This window comes from Asparagus officinalis, unplaced genomic scaffold (assembly GCF_001876935.1).
Source record: "Asparagus officinalis unplaced genomic scaffold, Aspof.V1 AsparagusV1_Un336, whole genome shotgun sequence".
Lineage (NCBI taxonomy): Eukaryota > Viridiplantae > Streptophyta > Magnoliopsida > Asparagales > Asparagaceae > Asparagus > Asparagus officinalis.
In genome coordinates, this window is record NW_017972601.1 from 6,017 (window position 1) to 28,837 (window position 22,821).

General features: G+C 37.5%; 1 protein-coding gene across 1 annotated transcript; it reads right to left on the bottom strand.

Annotated features, from left to right (window-relative positions):
* Window positions 1–272: 272 nt before the first annotated feature.
* LOC109827647 lies at window positions 273–21,443 on the bottom strand. Its single transcript, XM_020394659.1, has 3 exons — window positions 21,218–21,443; window positions 20,715–21,148; window positions 273–1,293 (listed from the first exon to the last, which is right to left on the bottom strand). The coding sequence occupies exons 1-3, from the start codon at window positions 21,294–21,296 to the stop codon at window positions 670–672; spliced, it is 1,137 nt and encodes a 378-aa protein (XP_020250248.1). The 5' UTR covers window positions 21,297–21,443; the 3' UTR covers window positions 273–669.
* Between the last annotated feature and the right edge of the window lie 1,378 nt (window positions 21,444–22,821).

A 22,821-nucleotide genomic window follows, 5' to 3' on the forward strand; every position in this document is an offset into this window, starting at 1 on the left:
CATTGAAAAGAGGTATTTAAAGTTTACCTGGTCTTTGATCGAGTTACGCTGAGCAAACATTATCTGGTCGATTACTGCAAATCTCTGCGTTCGTATCATTATTTCAATATATTTTCCTATGCGATTCATCAGAGGTGGGTATTCCTCCAAGGGTACTCAGCCTTCCAGTTGATGGTAACGAATCTTCGTTCCACAAATGTCGCTGCCAAATTATTATTGTCATAGGTTCATGTGTAAGAATTAGCGTAATGAAAATAAGGCCTTTTAACCCATCATTGAAGCATAGAAATTACATTTACTCATTCACATACATCTAGCATTATTGTTGCCAAGTTTCCACAAACTCAAGAAGACTTCAGTTCTACCACCAGTTAAATACAAGATTATATACTTGCCAACAATTTTGTACAATGCACTGAAAACCATGCGCACCACGAAAATAAAGATAGGGCTACTAAGTCATCGACTTTGGACAGCTACAATTACAACATAAACAGAGCAACCACATGCCACTCTGATGCTTAATAATCTTTAACCGCAAGGGGCACACAAGTCGCAAGATCGAATGCAGGTGCTAAAATCGTACAAGATCAAACGTAATCTGTCTCGAGAAAAGACATTCAACCTAATTCTAAGACCATATCAGCGAAGGTATTATAGGACATCACATCAAATTTCCTTTGGAAATGCTTCCTCACCATTTTCTTCTGCATCATCTTCTGCCTTAACCTCTGTTTTCACCTTCTTCAGATTTGTTGCTTCAGCGTTACCTTCTTCCTGTGCCTCCTTTTCTCGTTTCTGCTGCACTGTTACTTCCTTCACCACTTCAGTAGCGCCGGCACCAACCACATCATCACCTTTCCTGGAATTCAGCTGAGCCATGTGCTTCTTCCCCTTGAGATGACAATCTAACATAGCCGGGGTATTGCATTGCACTCTGCATATATCACATCGCAGGACTTTTGGCCTACTATGCTGCTTCTTTTTCCCTTCTGTGTTCATTTTCTCCGCAGCTTTCTCATCTGAAATGCTGTCTTCTAGGTTGAGGGGCAAGTCAGCATCACCCTCCTTTTTCATTGAAGAGGTGCTTGATTTATTGGATGTTGATTTGCTGTTAGTGAGTTGTGCTGCATTCGCTATGTGCTTCTTACCTTGAAGGTGTTTGTTCAAGTTCTTCTGACTAGTGGCAGTCACTTTGCACAGTGAACAGGTCCACTCTTTCTTAGTGGGCTGAGGGAGTTCACTGGCCGCCTTTCTCTTAACTCCAGATACTTGGTGATTTGAGAGATTATTCTACATGATATCGTGAAACAAAAACTTCTGAGTACATATAAAGGTAACTAAAATAAGAACTGTAGAAACAGTAGGGCATCACACGAAAAAGGCAAGATAAGAGAATAGAACCCAAGCGCCAGTTTTCCCTTCTGAGCAGATAACTGACATAACAGAAATCTCAACTATCTTATAAGCTAGAAAGCATGGTCACTTCATTCAAACTCAATCATATTGGACATTGGACACAGACACTTGAATAAAGCTTAAACACTTAACGGACAGGAACCATGTTGGATTCCCAAAAACTAAAAAATTGAAGTTGAAGCCCAGCAAGGCTTTAGGGAGAAAAAAAACCAAAAAAAGGTTGTTCATTAGACACCCTCATGTGTCCCTAAAACATATATTAGAAGAGATGATTTGACATGAACTGATACTATTCTAATAGAAGTAATAGGTAATCTCATTGCCACTGCATCCTATCCTTAAGAAATATGAAACACCTTTCTGTCCAAGAATGGCGTACCCATGTCCCATGTCTGGCCAAGTTCCCTTGCTCATGACAGAAACAGTATCCTGCAGTCTCTTAAATTCAGTTAGGTGTTTACCTGGACCAGAACTATACTGTGTCAAAAACACATGACCACAGTCTAACTGTCACTGTAACCATTTCGCATCCAATCGGTTATACGATTCCTCTAGAACACATTAAGATATACAATCAGATTGTTGTAAGAATTTTATGAGTTTTCAGTACTTACTAAATTTTAAGAGTTCTTCAAGTTCAAAGTAACCTTTTAAGGAGCATAAATATGGATTATCTAATACTCCTGAAATTCCAAGTGTAAAAGATTAATAAGTAATTCAAATATTATTAAAGGGATAAATCATTTTTTCTAACTATAAACTTGCTACATGTGTATATGCTTCCCCTACCACTAAAGAATAACTATTCTGAGATGTATTCTTCACTAGTTCTGAATTAAAACTACCCAAACTTAAATGATTAGATCTATCTAGGGATTAGATGTTACAGTTAAAACCTAGATTTGTTAGTTGTATAACTAAAACTATAAACTTTATTAACAAACATAGACTTACTAAAGCAGCAAACTTCTGGAACCCTGACGTTAGTGATAATCACATTTTTATTACATATTTATACCATCATTATCTATTTTGTTTAAATAAAAATGTCACTAATAAACATGTTTTATCTTAATTTGCAGGTTAATGAAGAATTAATGAATAAAAGCTCAAAAAGAACTCAAACTTCTTCATTTTTAACCTTTTATTGAAGCCCGAAACCAAGCCAAGCAATCTACAGAAGCCAAGCAATCTCTTAATCCGGAAGGCGAAATTTAACATATAATATATGAAAATCGCCTATCTCGACGAGACGAAGCTAACTGTATTTTCAGAATTTTAGAATTCCAATCGGTTGGTCAACTGATTGGTCAATCAATTGACCGACCAATTGGTTCATAACAAACTTGTTTTATGGTTAAGATTTAATCAGAATTTTAGAATTCCAATCGGTTGGTCAATCGATTGGTCAATCAATTGACCGACCAATTGGTTCATAACAAACTTGTTTTATGGTTAAGATTTAATCATTAGAGTCCAAGTAAAATCCAATGGTTCTTATTGTTTGATGTAGACTATAAATAAGGGTAGAGGATGAGAGGTTTGAGTGTGAATTTTTTTATAATAACACTATTTGGAGAGAAGGGTTACTCTTAATTGAGAAGACCTTCCAAAATTGTAATTTTATTACAATTAATAAAAAAAAATCACCTATTAATATTTTTCTTTTCTTTTCTTTGTTTGATGATGAAGATGAATGTTCTCTTTCAAGAGGCTAGAATCCTCTTGCAATATAAATTTTCCCTTTTATCTTTTATTTTCTTGTATTATTTTATTTTCTTATTTTAGATATTCAAGATGCTAGAACTCTCTTATCTTAGATTTATTTTGATGCATTATAGAGTAGATTTACTTTAATGTCTTTATTTTTTAATATAGATTTATTTTCTTGCATTATGTTCAAGATGCTAGAACCCTCTTTGTAATTATTTTTTATTTTCATTCCTTTCCTTTTATTCTCCAAGAGGCTAGAACCCTCTTAGGAATTAGTTTTTATTTTCATTCTCTTCTTTTTATTCTTCCTAGTATAGATTTTATTTCTTTGTTTTCTAAGATGTGAAACTAATTCTTGTAGGAATTCTAAAATTCTATGAAACTAGTTTGATTTATTTTATAAGTTGTGAATTATTCTTTTGTGCTTAAAGTGATCATGCTTAGAAAAATCAACTAGAGAATTAATTAGTAGAAGAAGAATTTGATAATCTATGCTTATCTTGAGTGGTTTGATAGGTTATGCTTATGAATTAAGAAGAATTTGATAATCTATGCTTATCTTGAGTGGTTTGATAGGTTATGCTTATGAATTCTAGAATTAATATCTAGTTATGATAATCTATGCTTATCTTGAGTGGTTTGATAGGTTATGCTTATGAATTCTAGAATTAATATCTAGTTATTATTCTTTTCATGAATGTTAATTTTACTTAAATGGTAATTTGATAAGTTATGGTTTCCTTAAGTGATTTGATAGTCTATGCTTATTAAATCTAAAGTAAAATGTGGTGAAAAGAGAATAGTTCATAATTTATAAGTGAAATTGGGCACCGAATTCAATTCTAAATTCCTCATATCTCTAATTGAATCCTTCATACTTTACTTTCTTGATTTTTCTCTTATTTATTTCTTGGCTTTATTTTTCTTTATTTTCTTCATCTTTCTTTCTCCCCTCTCAATCTAGTTTTATTTTTATTTACATATTATCACATTCATTCTCTTTTATCTCTCAACAACCACATTCTTTCATCACACCTAAATTGTCACACACAACCTAGAAAACCAATCTTGATTAATTCTTACAACATCTTTCACGTGGGGATTCAACAATCTCTTATACCATAATTTAATAGTTATGCACTTGCAACTTTGTTTATCATAAACCCCTTACTAAGTTTTTGGTGCCGTTGCAGGGGAAGGTATTTGTAATTAGAATTTCTCTATTTTGATTCTTTAATTTGTGTGTTTAAGTGTGAAGAAACAACTTTGAAGGAGAAAGTTGAAGATTAGAGAGATGAAAAGGTAAGTTCTCTTTCTTATTTTTTTTTTAATTCCACCTTCTAATTAGGCTTTTCACATTAGATTAGGAGCTAATAAAAACAAAAAAAATTCTATGTCGACCCTAACAAAATCTACCCTCTATTTAAATAACTACTAACAAGATAATAAATCCAAACAAAAGCTCTTTCTCTCACTTTTGTTTGTTTGCTTGTTGACCCTAATTAAAATAAAAATTCCTTTTTGCATCCTTTGTAGTTACTTTTAATTCATAGGATTGCATTTCATATAGTTAGTAGAAATTCACCAAAGTAATTTGAGCATCTTGATTTGACACACTTGAAAAAACTCTTAGGGGTAATACACCTTTAATCAAGGTAATGTGATGGATTTCATCACCCTTTACTTAGCCCACAAATCACTAATTCATCACTACACAAACCTAAGGCGGTACCTAGGCTACCCACATAGGTTTTGAGAGTTTTTAGGGAAGCTTTGTCTGCTTATGTAGACTATATCTTTTAGGTCTTAATCATGATTTTCTGTGTTGCAGTCTCTATGTCCTCCAACCTCTTTCAAACTCCTTTAACATTCAATTATGAACACCTCCGCTACTTCCTCAGACATTCAGCAAAACCTCCTCGATCACCACTTAAATGAAGAAACAAATCTTCATAGACACCAATCCGACACCTAAACTTTAACATTAACATTTACTATAAATTATTGTAATTAAAAAATAAAAAAGAAAACCTCCTGGGTTCTAGGCGACGGGTACAACGCTTAGACTTCCTAGCACTTTCTATAACCTTATTAGTTATTATTTTGTTTATTTAGCATTTAAGTATGCATGATTTATTGTGGATCTAAGATTGCTATTCTTTTTTTAATTTATATGAATTTAATACATGTTTTTATTATAATTAAATAATTTTAAGAATAGTCAAACGTTTAGGCGTACGCCTAGGCGTCTAGGCGTTGGCTCAAATGCCTAGTCCGCCTAGCATAATCTGTAACATTGGCTGTACATAAATTAGTTTTTAAGCTCACCACGATTAAAATTGAAGCATGACAATAGTATTTCCGTACATACTACATAATCCATTAGATAAAGTTCTAATATATGAAGCTTACAGTTTTAGGATAAAAGTTCTAATTCTCAATTGTTCAAGTAAAAGATCTTCCTCATCTGCTGGCTCACCAAGAATTCAGTGTTTCTCTGACTGTAGACATGACCAGCTCTTATATCCTATATTCTAACTATTAACTATTCGACTTCATTAAATGGAACATCCAACTATTTGTCTACAGTAACATCGAGCCCTCTTCTCAAGTCAGTTCTGTTTTTGATACTTCTCACTTCGGGCTTCCTCTTTCACTAACACTAATCACTCGGTCCTCTTCTTAATACTTCTCAACTTCCTCTTTAGCCTCTGCCCATATGCCAGCGCTCTATCTCGACACGATAAAGAACTCCTTCACTGTTTCTTTTTCTCCAAATCTGTGATTTATTGGTTACTTACATGAAAATTCTTTTTCATTTCATTTTTTAGCGGCTTAGGCTTCCCCCTCCCACCCCTAAGATGTTTAGTTTCTATTTCGTATTTAAATCAAAATTAAGAATTGTTTATAAGTATAAAAGGAGGATTTGTGAAGGTTCATATTCTTTTTTTTTCAAAATTGTGCTTTTCTTCGTAATGACCAGAGTTTGTTTTTGCTCTATCCTAATATAAATTGTAATCTAAATGCCTCTAAAACAACCTTTTTTCGTAATGACCAGAGTTTGTTTTTTTCGTAATGACCAGAGTTCATATTCTTTTTATTTTTTTAGTTAGGTTTTTTTATCCTTATTTTCTTCTTTCATTAATATTTTAGGTCTTAAAAAAACTAACTTTTATTTTTTAAGGATTTTTTTCTTATTCCCTTTTTAGTTAAAAAAGAAAAAAGAGAAAAAAAAAACTAAAAGGAATTTGTTCTGGCGTATACAAGTTTGGATTAGGGATAATACCAATTGATTAATCCGTATTGAACCATTTTTTATAAAAAAAAACTAAAGAAATAGCAAATCTTAAATCACTCATTCTTTAAGACATGTATTTTTCCAAAGAAGAGAATGAATCAAGTTTTGAGGAAATCTTTAATGAAGAGCTAAAGATACTAGAATCAGATCAAGTCCTTCAGAACAAAGGAATTGAATTAAATACAAACTTTAGCTTTGAAGAACTTTTTACTGATGAGCTTAGGTACCTAGAAAACAAACCACCACCGAATTTTTATAACTCAACCATGAATCTTGAGTTCGAGAACTTTTTTAAAGAAGAATTAGTTGTGCTAGGACAAACTTTCATTAGGAAGGAATCTAAGCTCAAATTTGAGGATCAAAAATTCAAAATGCATAACACCATTCATACATACCTTCAATTACTGCAGAAATTATTGAAACCTACGGAGTATACAGAGTTCAAGTACATTTTTGGGTTTGTCATTCTAGATTTCTTTAAAATTCGAGGCCGAATTTTCAATAATAAGGTAGGATTTGATGTAAAACATGAGCTTTTTATGGTTAATCCTTTATTCTACATCTTTATATTTTGTCTCATGAATTTATTCTTCTCTCATTTGAGAGTTTCTTGTTCTTCTAAAAAAAAAAAGAAACAATATGAGAAAAAAGAAATAAAATATGAAAAAAATTCTGAAAAATGATGATAAAAAAGAAGAAGAAAGGAAGAATAAAATTTTGACTTCATCATCCTCAACGGTAATTGCAATTTTTCTCTTTATTCTAGATCAACCAAACAAATGTAAGTGTTTCACTTCTTATTTACTTTACTTTGTGCATTATAGAATTTGCATTGGGGATAATACAAAATTTAGGTGTGGGGTAGGGACTAGTTATTTCTTTCTTTCCTCTTTATTTTACCATTTTTATGTCATATTTTCTTTTCTTTTCAAAAAAATATTGAAACTACCAAATTAATAGAGTTAATTAATAAATGATTTATTTGATAAATTTTAATTTTTCTAATCCTTAGTTTTATACTCAAGTTCACCTTTTATGATAACTCTAAATAAATTTCTTTAAAAATAATTTTCAAAGTAGTATAGTTTACTAAAGTTTTAACTTAGACTTTTAATTAAAGGAATGAAATTTTTGCATGCTTAGTTTAGAGTAGAAAATAAATTTGCAAGATGTCTTGACCTAAATATTTTTCAAGATATATATATATATACGTATACACATATATATTAGAAAAAAACTAACTTTGCAAAAAGAACAGTGTGAAAAATGGGCACCAATAAAAATTCTCTTGAAATTCAAAATGATTCTATCTTACTAAACCTAAGTTGACTGAGTAATTAAGCCCAATGGATATTTCTATATTTAATAACCTAAGCCCAATTAGGTTGGGATTCATAGACTCAAAACTCGTTAAATGGTCACTTAGAAAACCCAATAAAGTAGAATAAAATCACCAAGGAATAAAGAGTGAAAAAATACTAACAATGTTTATATATATATATGAATGTGACACATCACTACCAAGCACAAAATTTGTGCTTGGTACCAAGCATACCCATATTTCTCATATACATATATATATATATATAGTTATATAGTTATATATATAGTTATATAGTTATATTGTATATATTTTTGAAAAATAAATTGTTCAAAAGACTTGAAAAGTATTTGAAACAAAGAGTTAGCATGTTATTTTCAAAAAGTTTAAAATAAAATTTTTAGTTAGACTTGGTTTTGTATAACTATAATGAAAAGATTTTCTAAGAGATTTACTTTGGAGTTATACGTAAAAATATTTTCTTGAGTAAAAACTAGTTTCAATTAGAATGTTAAAATATATCAAGCAAATTCATTATTCCCTGACTTCTTTAAATTGTCAAGTTGATCGAATTTTATGGGTATATTCACTGCAAACTCTCATGAGACTACAACTCGTCCTCTAGAGTAACTTAGGGATTTAAAGGCTTATCATATGCGCTAAAAATATAACTGTGATTCCTGCGAAAGTGAGTTAGGATTTTTTCTTTCTTTTCCTTTTAATTTCTCTTTGCTTGACTAGCAACAATTTAGATGTGAGGGTATTTGATAATCACATTTTTATTATATTTTTATACCATCAAGAATTATTTTGTTGAAATAAAAATATCACTAATAAATATGTTTTATCTTAATTTGCAGGTTAATGAAAAGTTAATGAATAAAAGCTCAAAAAAACTCAAATTTCCTCATTTTTTAACCTTTTATTGAAGTTCGGGATCAAGCAAAGCAATCTATAGAAGCCAAAGAAACAAGAATCCAATATGGCAAGAAATCAAGTCAAAATCATGTTCAAGATGATTAGCTACAAAGATACGGCGATCTCTCTTAATTCGGAAGGTAAAATTTAACATATAATATATAAAAATTGCTTATCTCGACGAGATTGAGCTAACTGTATTTTTAAAATTTTAGAATTCCAATCAGTTGGTCAACCAATTGGTCAACCGATTGGCCAATCGGTTGACCGACCAATTGGCCAATCAGTTGACCGACCAATTGGTTCGTAACAAATGTAGCTAATCAAAATTGTAACTTTGCTGCAATTAATAAAAGAATTTTTTTACCTCTTCATATTTTTCTTTTCTTCACTTTATTTGATGATGAAGATGAAGATTTGCTTTTAAGAGGCTAGAACCCTCTTTGCAATGTAAATTTTTCCTTTTATTTTTTAATTTTTTATATTTTTTTCTTATTTTGGATATTCAAGGGACTAGAACCCTCTTGTTTTAAATTTATTTTGATGCCTTGTAGAGTAAAGATGTATGTTATTGCATAGTTTAGATTTTATTTTCTTACATTATGTTCAAGAGACTAGAACCCTCATTGTAATTATTTTTTATTTTCATTATTTTCTTTTTATTCTCCAAGAGGCTAGAACCCTGTTTGGGGAGAAAGTTGATGTCTTCATTGATGTAGTCATTACAACTTCAAACGTTTACAATAAACTCAAAAAAACAATCTTTTTATAAGACTTTCAACAAAATTTACAACTTTCTTTTAAACAAACGCAACGGATGTTTATCTTCCGCTGCTTGCGTGAGATCTTGGTCTGTGATGGGGACATTGATATCCGTGGACCACCAAACGATCAGATCCGGAGCTTCGTTGATTCGCGAAGAAATCAAGAAACCGAAGCAATTATCTCGACAATAGCGAAATAATCACTCTTCTCAAGATCACCGTAACGGGGCAATCTCAAGGAAAGGAACTGGGAACTGTAAATCTGACGAGCTCATCTTCTTTATGCTGACGAACTCGATCCGATCTCCTCTCTTTTGAAATTCGTGCTCCTTCAGTCTTTAATTCAGCAGGGCTTCGCCGACGCTCAATAATTCCAGATCTCCTCTAAAATTCGTGGCTCACTTCAGTCTTCAATCCAGCAGGGCTTCGCCAACGCTAGAGAATTCCAGATCTCAAAAAATAAAAGCCCTGGGACTGTATTTATAGGCTTTAGGACCTCTGTTTGCAGATAAGAACAATCGATTCTCTTGTCTTCAGTTGTAACCACTTTATCACGTTCTTGGATAGATTCAGATCAGTTGGAACAAATCCAGGTGGTTAACGTGGAAAAACATCTTAAAACTGCTAAAAATCGGTTTTCGGAGCTGCGGACACCCATGGGTGTCTCGGTTTGGTTGAGACACCTTTGGGCGTCTCGGCCTGGCCGAGACGCCAGTAGGTATCTCGGGTATTTTGGCTCTAACTTTCTCATATGACCTCCAAATAATATGATTCAAGATGCATTGGAAAGCTGATGAAGATATCTACAACTTTTTTCTTTTGAGCTTTTTCATATTCGAATCGAATCATGGCCAAAATCTCCATTCTTCTCCGAGACACCAACATTGTCTCGGAATTCTGAGGCAGTTTGTACTATATTTGGTATTTTGGTTTTATCTCTCTCATACGATCTCATAATGAGTTGATCCAAGATGCATTAGAAAGATAACAATGAGCTCTACAACTTTCATATTTTGAGCTTCTTCAGATTCAAAGCGGATCACAGTCAAAACAACTCTACAATATCCGAGACACCTATGGGTGTATCGGCCAAGCCTTAGCCGAGACACCTATGGGTGTTTCGCTGAGGCCTAGAACATTGTTCCGCGCGTTCTGTCCGTTTTCGCCGTATCTTCGTCATCCGAACTCGGAATCACGCGATTCAAAATGCGTTGGAAAGTCGACGAGGAGATCTACGAGCTTCCATGATTGAATCATATGTGGAGTAAACGGGACACGAGGGGCGCTTCGTCTTTCGTAAGCGACGCGTAGCTCCCGATCCATTCGTGTTTCCGTTATTCTGAAGTTCCGTTATTTTGCATGGTTCGTTGACTCACTTCATGCGCTTGTCGACATCAATTAAGCTTCTGTGACCCGGATAGTGACGTTCATCGTCTTCTCTCTGTCTCAAGCCGCGTGCAGGAATTCGTGGGCAATTTTTAACGCCTACAGATATCCCCTCCAAAGTGTTTCAATCTCGTTTTTTATAGAAGAGCCTGAAATACTTTGGATGTGATCGGTCCAACCTTCAGTCGATATGAAAGGACCTGTAGTTAGCTTCGATTCTTGACTTCTTTGATTTTTAATCTATTTTGAAGAATAGCTGAAGTTCTTCCGGCGCTGCGTTTATCGTCTGGCCGTCGTCGAAGTTTCGAATCGAACTTGGTAAGTTGGTTTTGGCTTGTGTCATTGAGTTGACTTTGAACTAATTATCTCCGTCACAATGCGTTGACCGGCATTGACTCAAGAGCTACACGTTGAATTTTTTTGCAATACGTTGACTGGTGTTGACCTAAGGCTACGTGTTGACCGACGTTGACCTTAGGGTTTAGCTTCGATTTTTGTTGACTTTCATCGTAACGCGTTGACCGGGGTTGACCTTAGAGTTTCGCATCGATTGGTGTTGACTTTCATCGCAACGCGTTGACTGGAGTTGACCTAGGGCTACGCGTTAACCGGCGTTGACTTTAGGGTTTCACATCGATCACCGTTGACACAGTTTATACTCGTACGTTTGTTGGAGTATACACAGTTTAAGCTCTTAAGGTATTGGAGCGTGGCGGTCCCAAATGTCGAGGCTGCAGGACCAACTATTAAAACTGATTCATCTGCATGTATGATTCTTATCCTGAGATTGTTGGATGCTTAAGTCATGATACCAACTAATGAAGCTGATACGTCAATGACTCTTGCATTTATAGGATTTTTGGCAAATCCTCAGCCATCAACGGGTTTGATTAGCCTTTACCGACTACTGTTTGATTCGGGCTAGCATGCAGATTGTTTAAGTCCGTTCTGCATGTAACGTTGTGCTAAAAGAGTTAACTCTTTTAATGCTACGATATTGAATACGTAGACTTCGTCTTTCTTACGGGAATAGACTACCTGACGCCGTGTTAGACGTAGACTTAGGATTTTTGGCCAATCCTCAACCATCAACGGATTTGACGTACTTTTACCGACTACTGTTTGAATCGGGCTAGCATGTGAATTATTAAAACTCGTTTCACATGTGACGTTGTGCTAAGAGAGCTAATTCTCTTAGACTTGGTTCTATGATTTTGAATACATAGACTTTGTCTTTGTCACGGGAATAGACTACCCGGTAACGCTTGTTAGGCGTTAACTCATCCTTACTTAGGATTCAGGATAAAGGTCCCCAGACTTGTATTCTGGTGTCTTTTTTATTCGGTGAAAAACTAAACCGGTAGCGCGTGTTAGGCGTAGGCTTATCTCTATTTAGGAGTCAATATAAAATTCCTCACGCGTGTAAGGCACGAATTTTAGCGTTATTAATAACGGCCTGCTATAATATCGAATATGTGGGCTTTTGTCTTTTTTTAGGTCAAAGATTAACCGACAACGCGTGTTAGGCGCTTACTTATCCCTACTTAGGCTTCAGGATAAAAGTTCCCAGACTTGGATTCTGATGTCTTCTTCAATCGGTGAAAAACTAAACCGGCAACGCGTGTTAGGCGTAGACTAATCTTTGTTTAGGAGTCGAGATAAAGTTCCCCGTACGTGTAAGGCGCGGATTTTGACGTTAATAACGGCCTACCACAATGTCAAATATGTAAGCTTTTGTCTTTTTTACGATCAAAGACTGGCCGACAACGCGTGTTAGGCGCTGACTTATCCCTACTTAGGCTTCGGGATAAAAATTCCCAGACTTGGATTCTGATGTCTTCTTCAATCGGTGAAAGACTAAACCGGCAACGTGTGTTAGGCGTAGGCTTATCTTTATTTAGGAGTCGAGATAAAGTTGTGTGTAAAGCGCGGATTTCAGTGCTATTAATAACGGTCTGCCACAGTGTCGAATATGTGGGCTTTTGTCCTTTTTACGATCAAGAACTAACCGACAACGCGTGTTAGGCGCTGACTTATCCCTACTTAGGTTTCGGGATAAAATTCCTCAGACTTGGATTCTGGTGTCTTTTTCAATTGGTGAAAGACTAAACCGGCAACGCGTGTTAGTCGTTGACTTATCCCTATTTAGCCTTCGGGATAAAATTCCTCGCGCGTATAAGACACTGATTATGGAGTTGAAAGATGATGTCTTCTCTTGGGGCAAAGACGAATCTGAAATGGGAGAGGAAAAATTTTATATTCTATCTCCCAAAACCGAAAAGGATGAATTTTATATTCTATCTCCAGTTGCAAAGGAGACTCGAAGTAGGATCTCCACCTCGAGAATCTAAAGAGTGAAACTAAGAGTGTGATCTCCACTCCGAGAATCAAAAAGATTCAGATAATCCTAACTGTCGGAAGGTTTGATTACCGGACTAAAGGTAAATTTCTCGTTTATCGAGAGTGAATTGTGATTTTGCTCCTAACTGTAGGAAGATTTGACCATTCGATTTGAAAGTGAACCTCTCGTTCATGAAAGGATTCGAGAGGAGATTTTAGCTTTGGCCGTGATCCTAAGTATAGGAAGGTTTGACCAAATGAACAAGGAGAGTGGGAGTACAAATTACAATAGGAGTGTTGATTCGTACAAATCACTCGAAGAGTCCCTTGTGTTAAGTGACAAATACTTAACACGAAGGGGTTTGATAATTGTCAATGATCAAGAGACTAAAATTCCGAGTATTATATCCGGACTCTAACAATTGGAGTGTTGAGTGCACCAACGCAGCGGGAGTTTGTGTGAGAGTTTCTTATTCATCACCTTCTTGTAGTGACCGGGTTATCCCTAAGAATATTACACGTAACATTCTTCCGAGAACTTCCCATTATATGAATTATCCACCCCAGCTTTCTTTACAAAATCGGATTTAACATTGTACTTAGTTGGATGACCGGGTTATTCTTAAGAATACCAGGCATAGCACTCTCCAGCAACTTCTTGTTGGAGGATTGAGAAGCAGTTTATACTTGTATGCTCTTCGGAGTGCTGCCGTTCTCATTCGGCTTATCCCAGCATTATGACGTCGGCTTCAACCAAGGTTTGGATATTATTCTTGAGAGCGAAGCAAGCCTTGATAAGATGAAGGATCCTCCTGTGGTACGCACAGTACATTGGATCCGCAGTATTATCAGCTTCCTCCTGATCTGCGATAAGTGGGTAGTTTGATCTTGTTGTTCTCGAGGAGGGATTCGAAAATAGCTGGAACGTCTTCGTCCTTGAAGGAGTACTCTTTTAGAGTCTCGGATCCGAAGTCTTTTGCTATCTCCGGGATTGCTGTTGTAACGTCTGATTAGCATCAACAGCAACTGCAGGGGCCTTCCCTTTACCACGGGAGACGAAGCTTGAATTTGTAGGGTTAGCCGTCGGTTGGCTTCTCTCAGCTTTCTTCCTTCTGAGGAAACGCTCGGCCTGCTCTCCGCGTATTTTCAACTCTTTCCAGGTGTTGGATGATACTACTCCCATAACTTCCAACACGTCCAAAGAGAGGTTGTTGTGGCATATTTGGAGGATGAAGTCCTCTGTGATCGGATCTCAACAGTTCTTCGCCTTATTCCGGAAGCGCTTGACGAAATTGTCAACTGTCTCGTCGTCTTCCTGTTTTTCATCGAAGAGTGTCCTGATTGACACATCGGCGTCATCATCAAAGAAGTGAGCGAGGAATAGGTTCTTCAGGTCATCCCAGTTGTTGATGCTTTCAGACTTGAGACGACGGTACCAATCGAAGGCGGGCTCACAAATGGTGCCAACGAATGACCGAACCATCAATGCTTCATCGCCGGAGATTATGCCCAAGTGGGACTTGAAATAAATCAAATATTAAGTGGGGAGCCCTTCCCGTCGAACGGCGTAAAGTTGATCAGGTTGAATTTCGTCGGATACGGGATCGACTCCCACTCTCTCGAGTAAGGACACGGAATATCAATCTTCTTCACCTCTCGAGCAGACATCAGAGCGTTGATTTTGCTCTCGAGGTGTTTCATCTTTTCGTCCTCATTTGTATCATGCTTTGGACGATTTCTAAGAGGAACAACGCGACCACCCTCGACATTGTCATCTTCGGTGGGACCACCCCCAGCGTTCTGATCAATGGGAGAGTTATCAGTATTAAGATGTTCATCCATATCTGAATCGCTACCTGCTTGGTTAGTAATGTTACGACGGTTGGATTCACCAAGTTGATTGGACAGAGCTCGAATCTGTTAGTCATGCTCTTCCCTCATCTGCTGCATAGTCATTTTTATTTTTATTTTGAATGCTTCTTTCTGCTTGGCTAAAGCATCCTCGAGAATATTAGCGATTTGCTCGGTATTAATCATAAGTGCGTCGCGAGATTGTCCTGGACTGGATACCGTTTTGTCAGAAGCGACTGCAGAGTTAGCATCTGATGCTTTATCATCCGAGGATAATCCCCTCTGCATTCTCTGATAATCCCTTTGCCTAATGGTTCCCGATCGCAATCGGATTAGACGATGCGATATGAGCGGGTCAAAACTAGAAGGTTGAGTTGACTTTCCTCTATCAGTCATGTTAATTGAGACATTTGGAAGTTCGTCATATTGAACGGCTGATCGTTTCTTACGGAGATGCTTTGGTTTGGACTTAGCCTTTCCGTTAGAGATTTTCTCGAATACTGAGACCCTCTGTGGAGCGGTCTTGGGACAGCTACACACTGATAATACTGTCCTGATAAGTTTAACGTACGGACAATGAAAGTCCGTCTCCCGAGCATCTCTCTTTCGAGATCTATTCATACCTCTAGCTTGATAGTATAACTCATCGACATAATGATCGGAGCAATCTATTGTGTGTTGACACGACTTCTCAGGTATAATATCACCGTCTGACGAACACGTTTCCTTCTGAGGATTCGTCGCCTTGTTGGCACTCTCAAGAGTCGCACGTTTTGAGCTATGCCTTCGTGAGCGTGGGATCTCAACGAGCTCTTGAACTTCGACACGTAGTCCGAGGCGGTCAGTTATAGGAGTTTTCTCCTTACGAGAAGGCTCAGACTTGTTGCAAGGGCGAGTACGACCCCTAGCTCGATGAGTTGCTCGGGGTTCATTCACCATGCTCAAGCGTTCTTTGACCACAAATCTGTTTCGATCTTCATGTAGAGGATCCAGGCGATCCTTCAACGGAATTCTGGATTTGAAGAGATCCACGTTGTCGTAGGACTTTACCAGAGGTGCGAGAGCAATAGGAGCGGGATCTGAAGTTGACGAAGGCTGGGGAACAGCCTCGGATCTGGAATCGAACGAGAGACACGACTGGTGTCTCTTGTCAGGTAGAGGTGTTGTTTTGGTCTTCAGCACCCAAACCTGCTTAGATCATGGTGGTTTCTTGACCACCACCTCCTGCTGTAATTTATGTGTTTCTTGTGCGAGAATCCGTGCGTGCGCAAGTAGTGCGCGACATTTCTAGATACGCTCATTGAGAGTAGAACGGGTTCGTTTGACACAAACTCATTTGTTAGTTGACGATTGGGAGGACCCTGATGCTTGTTGTGGCGACGGCTTAGCCACTTGGCGCTTTCAGAACTCTAGATCTGCTTGGTAACGGAGTCCATCCACTTGCTCTAAAGCCTTAGCCAATTGGCGGACGAGACGTTGGTGGCGCCTCTGACGAGCCCTCTTTGATAAGGTGTCCGGATCTGCGGCTTTGGCTTCATCGGACACCGACGAATCGTTGCGAGGTGCAATTGCGACAGCGGTAGCGGGGAGATCGCCTTCTTGGGTATTCAGATCGCCTTTTAAACAAACGTAACAGATGTTTATCTTCCGCTACTTGCGTGGGATCTTGGCTTGTGACGGGAACGTTAATATCCGTGGACCACCAAACGATCAGATCAGATTCGGAGCTTCGTTGATTCGCGAAAGAATCAAGACATCGAAGCAATTATCTCGGCAACAGCGAGATAATCACTCTTCTCAATATCACCGTAACGGGACAATCTTAAGGAAAGGAACCGGGAACTGTAGATCTGACGAGCTCCTCTTCTTTATGCTGACGAACTCGATCCGATCTCCTCTCTTCTGAAATTCGTGCTCCTTCAGTCTTCAATTCAGCAGGGCTTCGCCGACGCTCAAGAATTCCAGATCTTCTCTAAAATTTGTGGCTTCCTTCAGTCTTCAATCCAGCAAGGCTTCGCCAACGCTCGAGAATTCCAGATCTCAAAAAATGAAGGTCCTGAGGCTGTATTTATAGACTTTAGGACCTCTGTTTTCGGATAAGAACAATCGATTCACTCTTATCTTCAGTTGTAACCACTTTATCACGTTCTTGGATAGATTCAAATTAGTGGAACAAAATCCAGGTGGTTAACGTCGAAAAACATCTTAAAACTGTTAAAAATTGGTTTTCGGGGCTGAGGACACCCGTGGGTGTCTCGGCCAGGCCGAGACACCTCTGGGTGTCTCTGACATTTTGGTTCTAACTTCCTCATATGACCTCCAAATAATATGATTCAAGATGAGTTGGAAAGCTGATGAAGATATCTACAATTTTTATCTTTTGAGCTTTTTCATATTCGAATCGAATCATGGCCAAAATCTCCATTCTTCTCCTAGACACCAACACTGTCTCGGAATTCTGAGGCAGTTTATACTATATTTGGTATTTTGGCTTTATCTCTCTCATACGATCTCGGAATGAGTTGATCCAAAATGCGTTAGAAAGATAACAATGAGCTCTATAACTTTCATCTTTTGAGCTTCTTCAGATTCAAAACGGATCACAGTCAAAACAACTCTACAAGGTCCGAGACACCTATGGGTGTCTTAGCCAAGCCTTGGCCAAGACACCTCTTGGTGTCTCGGCCAAGCTTTGACCGAGACACCTATGGGTGTCTCGGCTAAACTTTGGCCGAGACACTTATGGGTGTCTCGCTGAGGCCTGGAGCACTGTTCCGCGCGTTCTGTCCATTTTCGTCGTATCTTCATCATCCGAACTCGGAATCACGCGATTTAAAATACGTCAAAAAGTCGACGAAGAGATCTACAAGCTTCCATGATTGAATCATATGTAGAGTAAACGGGACACAAGGGGCGCTTCGTCTTTCATAAGCGACGCGTAGCTCCCGATGCATTCGTGTTTCCGTTATTCCGAAGTTCCGTTGCATTGCATGGTTCGTTAACTCACTCCATACGCTTGTCGACATCAATTAAGCTTATGTGACACGGATAATGACGTTCATCGTCTTCCTCTATCTCAAGCCGCGTGCGGGAATTCGTGGGCAATTTTTAACGCCTACAAACCCTCTTAGGAATTAGTTTTTATTTCCATTCTCTTCCTTTTATTCTTCCTATTATAGATTTTATTTCTTTATTTTCTAAGATGGAAAACTAATTCTTGTAGGAATTCTAGAATTGTATGAAACTAGTTTGATTTATTTTATTATTTGTGAATTATTCACTTGTGCCTAAAATGATCATGCTTGGCAAAATCAACTAGAGAACTAATTTGTAAAAGAAGAATTTGATAATTTATGCTTATCTTGAGTGGTTTGCTAGGTTATGTTTATGAATTCTAGAATTAATATCTAGTTATTGTTCTTTTCATGAATACTAATTTTACTTAGATGATAATTTGGTAGGTTATAGTTTCCTTAAGTGATTTGATAGTCTATGCTTAGTAAATCTAAAATAAAATGTGATAAAAAGAGAATAGTTCATAATCTATAAGTGAAATTGGCCAGTGGATTCAATTCTAAATTCCTCATATCTCTAATTGAATCCTCCATATTTTACTTTTTTGATTTTTCTCTTTATTCTTGATTTCTCTTATTTTTTTCTTGGTTTCATTTTCCTTTATTTTCTTCATCTTTCTTTCTCCCCTCTCAATCTAGTTTTATTTTTATTTACATATTATCACATCCACTCTCTTTTATCTCTCAACAACCACATTCTTTCATCACTCCTAAATTGTCACACACAACCTAGAAAACCAATTTTGATTAATTTTTACAACACCTTCCACGTGGGATTCGACAATCTTTTATAATATAACTTGATAGTTGTGCACTTGCAACTTTGGTTATCATAAACCCCCTACCAGTTAGTTTTCATAGCCATCGGTGCAACAGGTAACCTAGTTTACACGTGATTATATCTGACTCCACATGTGATTATATATGACTCCAGAACCACGACACAAACATGAACATCAAGATAATGAATAAGTAGTCAAGCATATATTTTCTCAAATATCCTAATTAACTCAACCAAATCTGACATGGTTAGGAACAATAAAATATATGGTAGACAGCCCTTAAGTACAATATAGACTTGGGCCACATCCCAAACACTTAATAGATCGTCTTTTGGATCAATATCCTAAAATGAAAATGCTAACCAAAGGTCAACAACCCACTGTGCATCAGTCTCAAATTTATTACCATTTAATCTTCTAGCTTTGGATATGTTTTGAAAATTCCCTTGGAAACATACAGTATTTGCATAGCTATGACTTGGAAGTGATGAAAACGATGGTCCAAAGATGAAATGGCAGCATCAACGGTAGTTGTGAGCATATGGAACAATTTTGTTGCTAGCAATGGCCAACATGGGTTGAATGTAGGCTGTAATAGACTTAATGATGACTATTGGGGTATTATCCTCTCAACTACATGAACGAGCGATTGTAATTTAGTCTGATTCAAGCAATACAAGTTAGTCTTAGGAACTTAATCAATATAAATTTATCAACAGCTGGATCACTACCTCGTCAACTAGGGAAATAAGGAATGGTCTTGTTTTAGAGTGACACCACAAATAGTCAAGGCATGCTAAGGAGCTAGACTGAGATAAATTCATTAGTTGTTGGCACATTACCATGATATATGTGGAGTAAAAGCTGCAATTGATTTTGAAAGGTGCTGATGCAAACTGCAAAGAGCATTCACCAAGTCCAATATCTTTAGATTCAACAATAGTTGATATTGCTATTTGTTTCCTGCGATTTTGGCATTTAGCTTTTCATTTAACCTGCCCCCTCCCCCCTCAATTGTTATCATGGCTGAGTCAAATCCATAATATACCCATTCTCATCATAAGAATGTAAGCTTTGCTTCTAAGAATTTTTCGCTAATCTCTTATGTAACAAAATATAGGAAAGTGTCTGCCTCACCCAATGCTTTAAAAAGCAGACACCTAGCTAACCTACGCACCCGCAAATGTCTTGGCAGCACCAAGGGGCGCGTAGGCCGCTTACGTGGACCGTACCACTTAGGTCTTACTTAGATCTCTGTTGTTGCAGCCTCCACGTCCTCTGAAGTTTCCGGCCTCCAGCCTACTCTACTAACTATGAGCACCTCTCCATCTCCGACGACTTTTAGAAAACCTCCTCCACCAAGTTAAACAAAAAAATAAATCAACCTAGGTGTGTAGACACTACGCTATAGTCCAGCGCCTAGCGCTTTCTAAAACATTAGCATTTATTACCAATTAATGTAACTAAAAAAAAAGGAAAACCACCTACACCTTGGCCCAGGCTCCGGCCTAGGCTCCCAGGCTCTAGGCGCCGGGTCCGGTGCTTAGGTCACCTAGCGCTTTCTGTAACCTTCATTTTATCTCAAAAAATAAATAAAAATAGATAGACACCTCTCACTTGAAAAATATCCCACAAACCTAGAAGGATTCCTCAAAGTCAAGTTCCTTTACAAACCTTCTTCCAGTCATATTGAGTTCTCAAGGACATTGTTACTACTTAATTAGATGCCCATAACTCGAAACTCCAAAAAAGGATCTATCCAATAAACTAGCATAACAAGGCATGTAAAAAGTAACAATGTAACCACACACCAAATACCTAAAGCAAGCATAAGAGCAAACTACTCACATTCCTTGAGCTCGAGCTTCCTGTCTTCGAAAGAAGCTCCGTGAGCTTCGCCTTTCCAACCTCGGATTTCCTCGGTACAGGTGGCCTCTCAAACTCCCAAACATCCCAATCTCGAACCTTCTCCCTCCCACGAGACAGCGATCTCTCCCTCTCCGGCATAAATCCAGGCCCTAATCTCTCTCCCATTCCGATGCCAACCCTAGACTCAATCCCAAACGGCAACAATCTCTCCTCTTCTCCAAATCTTCTCATCGCCATTTGCCTCTCGAACTCCAATTCCCTCCTGATCTCCTCCTCCATCATTCTATTGTGAGCGATCTCTCTCGCAAGGATCTCCTCTCTCATCCGCTCCCGCCGGAGCTCCTCCATCAGGGTTTCCGCTCTTGACGTCATCACCGGCGGGGCGAAGCCGGAGCTCCCGGTGCCGATTCCGGCTGAGATCAGGAACCAAATCAAACTTTGAAGGGAAAAAGAGTTCTAAAATTAGGGTTTTTGCTTGGTACCTCGAAGAGCCTGCTCAGCGAAGTAGCCAGTAGTGGAGGAGTAGTTCCTCGCGTCTCCAGCTCGGTATCTGAACTCCATTAGAGTAGAGATCCGCTAGGTTTAGGTTTCAGAGAGGAAGTATGAGAGTAGGGCTCTAGAGATGAAAGAGGAAGCCTCGGCGTCCGGTAAATTGTTACCATGTTGTAATTTCTTGGCGTTAAAAATAAAATAAAATCGAGCTTCGCTATTACGTTTCGAAAGGAAAACAGTAGAGCGCGATAGTCGAGACACTGTGTTTGATGTTTCCGGATCGAGGTCAAATTTTGAATACGGACGAAAATTTCTCCGCAAAAATAGTATAAATTTTCAAAATAGACATTTTTTTGAGATTTATTTTTAAAAACGGACTCATTTGAGATTTATTTAGCTAGATTCAGCTACCTGGCTGAAACTGAGTCGAAAAGGCTAAATAAGTTTTTAAAACTTCACGGGATTTAGAATCCCGTAAAGTTTAGTCCCTAATTACTCGTCCTAATTAAAATAACATCAAACTTCACAGGATTTCAAATCTCATGAAAATTTGGCTGCAGCTTTTTAAGGCACTAACTTTTAGGGGTGAGCACGGTTCGGTCCAAACCGAAAAAACCGACCGAACTGACCGAAAATCAGCGGTTCGGTTCGGTTTTAACACTCAGCCGGTTCGGGTCGGGTTGAAAATTTTTCAACCCGAACCGACCGCCCATAACCCATACCCATTTAATAACCCGTCGAAGGCGTTCTTCACTTACTATAAAATCCCAAACTCCACCAGCCCTAAACCTAACTCTCCTCTTCTCCAACCTCAGATCCAGTCGCCGCCGCCTCCAACCTTGGCTCCGACCATCCATCAGGAAATCCAATTGTAACTGAGATTAAAGGAATACAAATCAATTTTCCTTTATTTCTTTTACTACAAATTTTTCCACAAACATCCGTCTTAATTTCTTTTATCTGTAGTAATTTTATCTGTAGTTTTCTATTTTCTTCATGTTTAATCTTCTGTGTGACAGTGTGAGACAAGTAGATTTCTATTTTCTTCATTTTGAGTACTAAACCAGTCTAACCAGACACCATTTTTCTAATTACCCGCTCTCTATCTGCGTGCGTGAAAGATGATGCCTTTTTTTTTCTTTTGAATTAATCTTTTTTTAGTTCTAACTTCTATATGTTTGACCACGATTTATAAATTCGTACAATTCTTATTTTTGCAGATTTTACACTTGTTGAAGGGACACACTTAATATTCCAGTGGATTGCTCAGCGCATGTAAGGATTAGATTGCTTGTTCTATTTTTGCTCCAGTAGTTAGATAGTTAGCGTATGTGTGAGCATTGCCTCAATTTTCTATGTCAAGTTATCCTCTACAGTGATTAGCTTTGTGTTGATTTAAACTTGATCTGTTTACTTGGATGCTATTTCAATGAGACCTAATACGGATGATTGGTCCAGTACTTCAGTCTTCAGTGACTTACTTCAATTCGTTCAGACTTTGTGTAACTGTGTTGATTAAAACTCCAGTAAATGCAACTTGATCTGAAATATTAAGCACTAACTTGTCTGAAACTTGATCAGTTTAAACTTTATG

What these genes read in the sequence shown, in the direction of transcription:
- LOC109827647 (XM_020394659.1), bottom strand. Translation starts at nt 21,296, where the DNA reads ATGGAGTTCAGATACCGAGCTGGAGACGCGAGGAACTACTCCTCCACT. An exon ending in CGCTGAGCAGGCTCTTCGAG is followed by an intron (nt 21,149 to 21,217) that starts GTACCAAGCAAA and finishes TCCTGATCTCAG; the next exon opens with CCGGAATCGGCACCGGGAGC. An exon ending in GAAGCTCGAGCTCAAGGAAT is followed by an intron (nt 1,294 to 20,714) that starts GTGAGTAGTTTG and finishes GATATCATGTAG; the next exon opens with AATAATCTCTCAAATCACCA.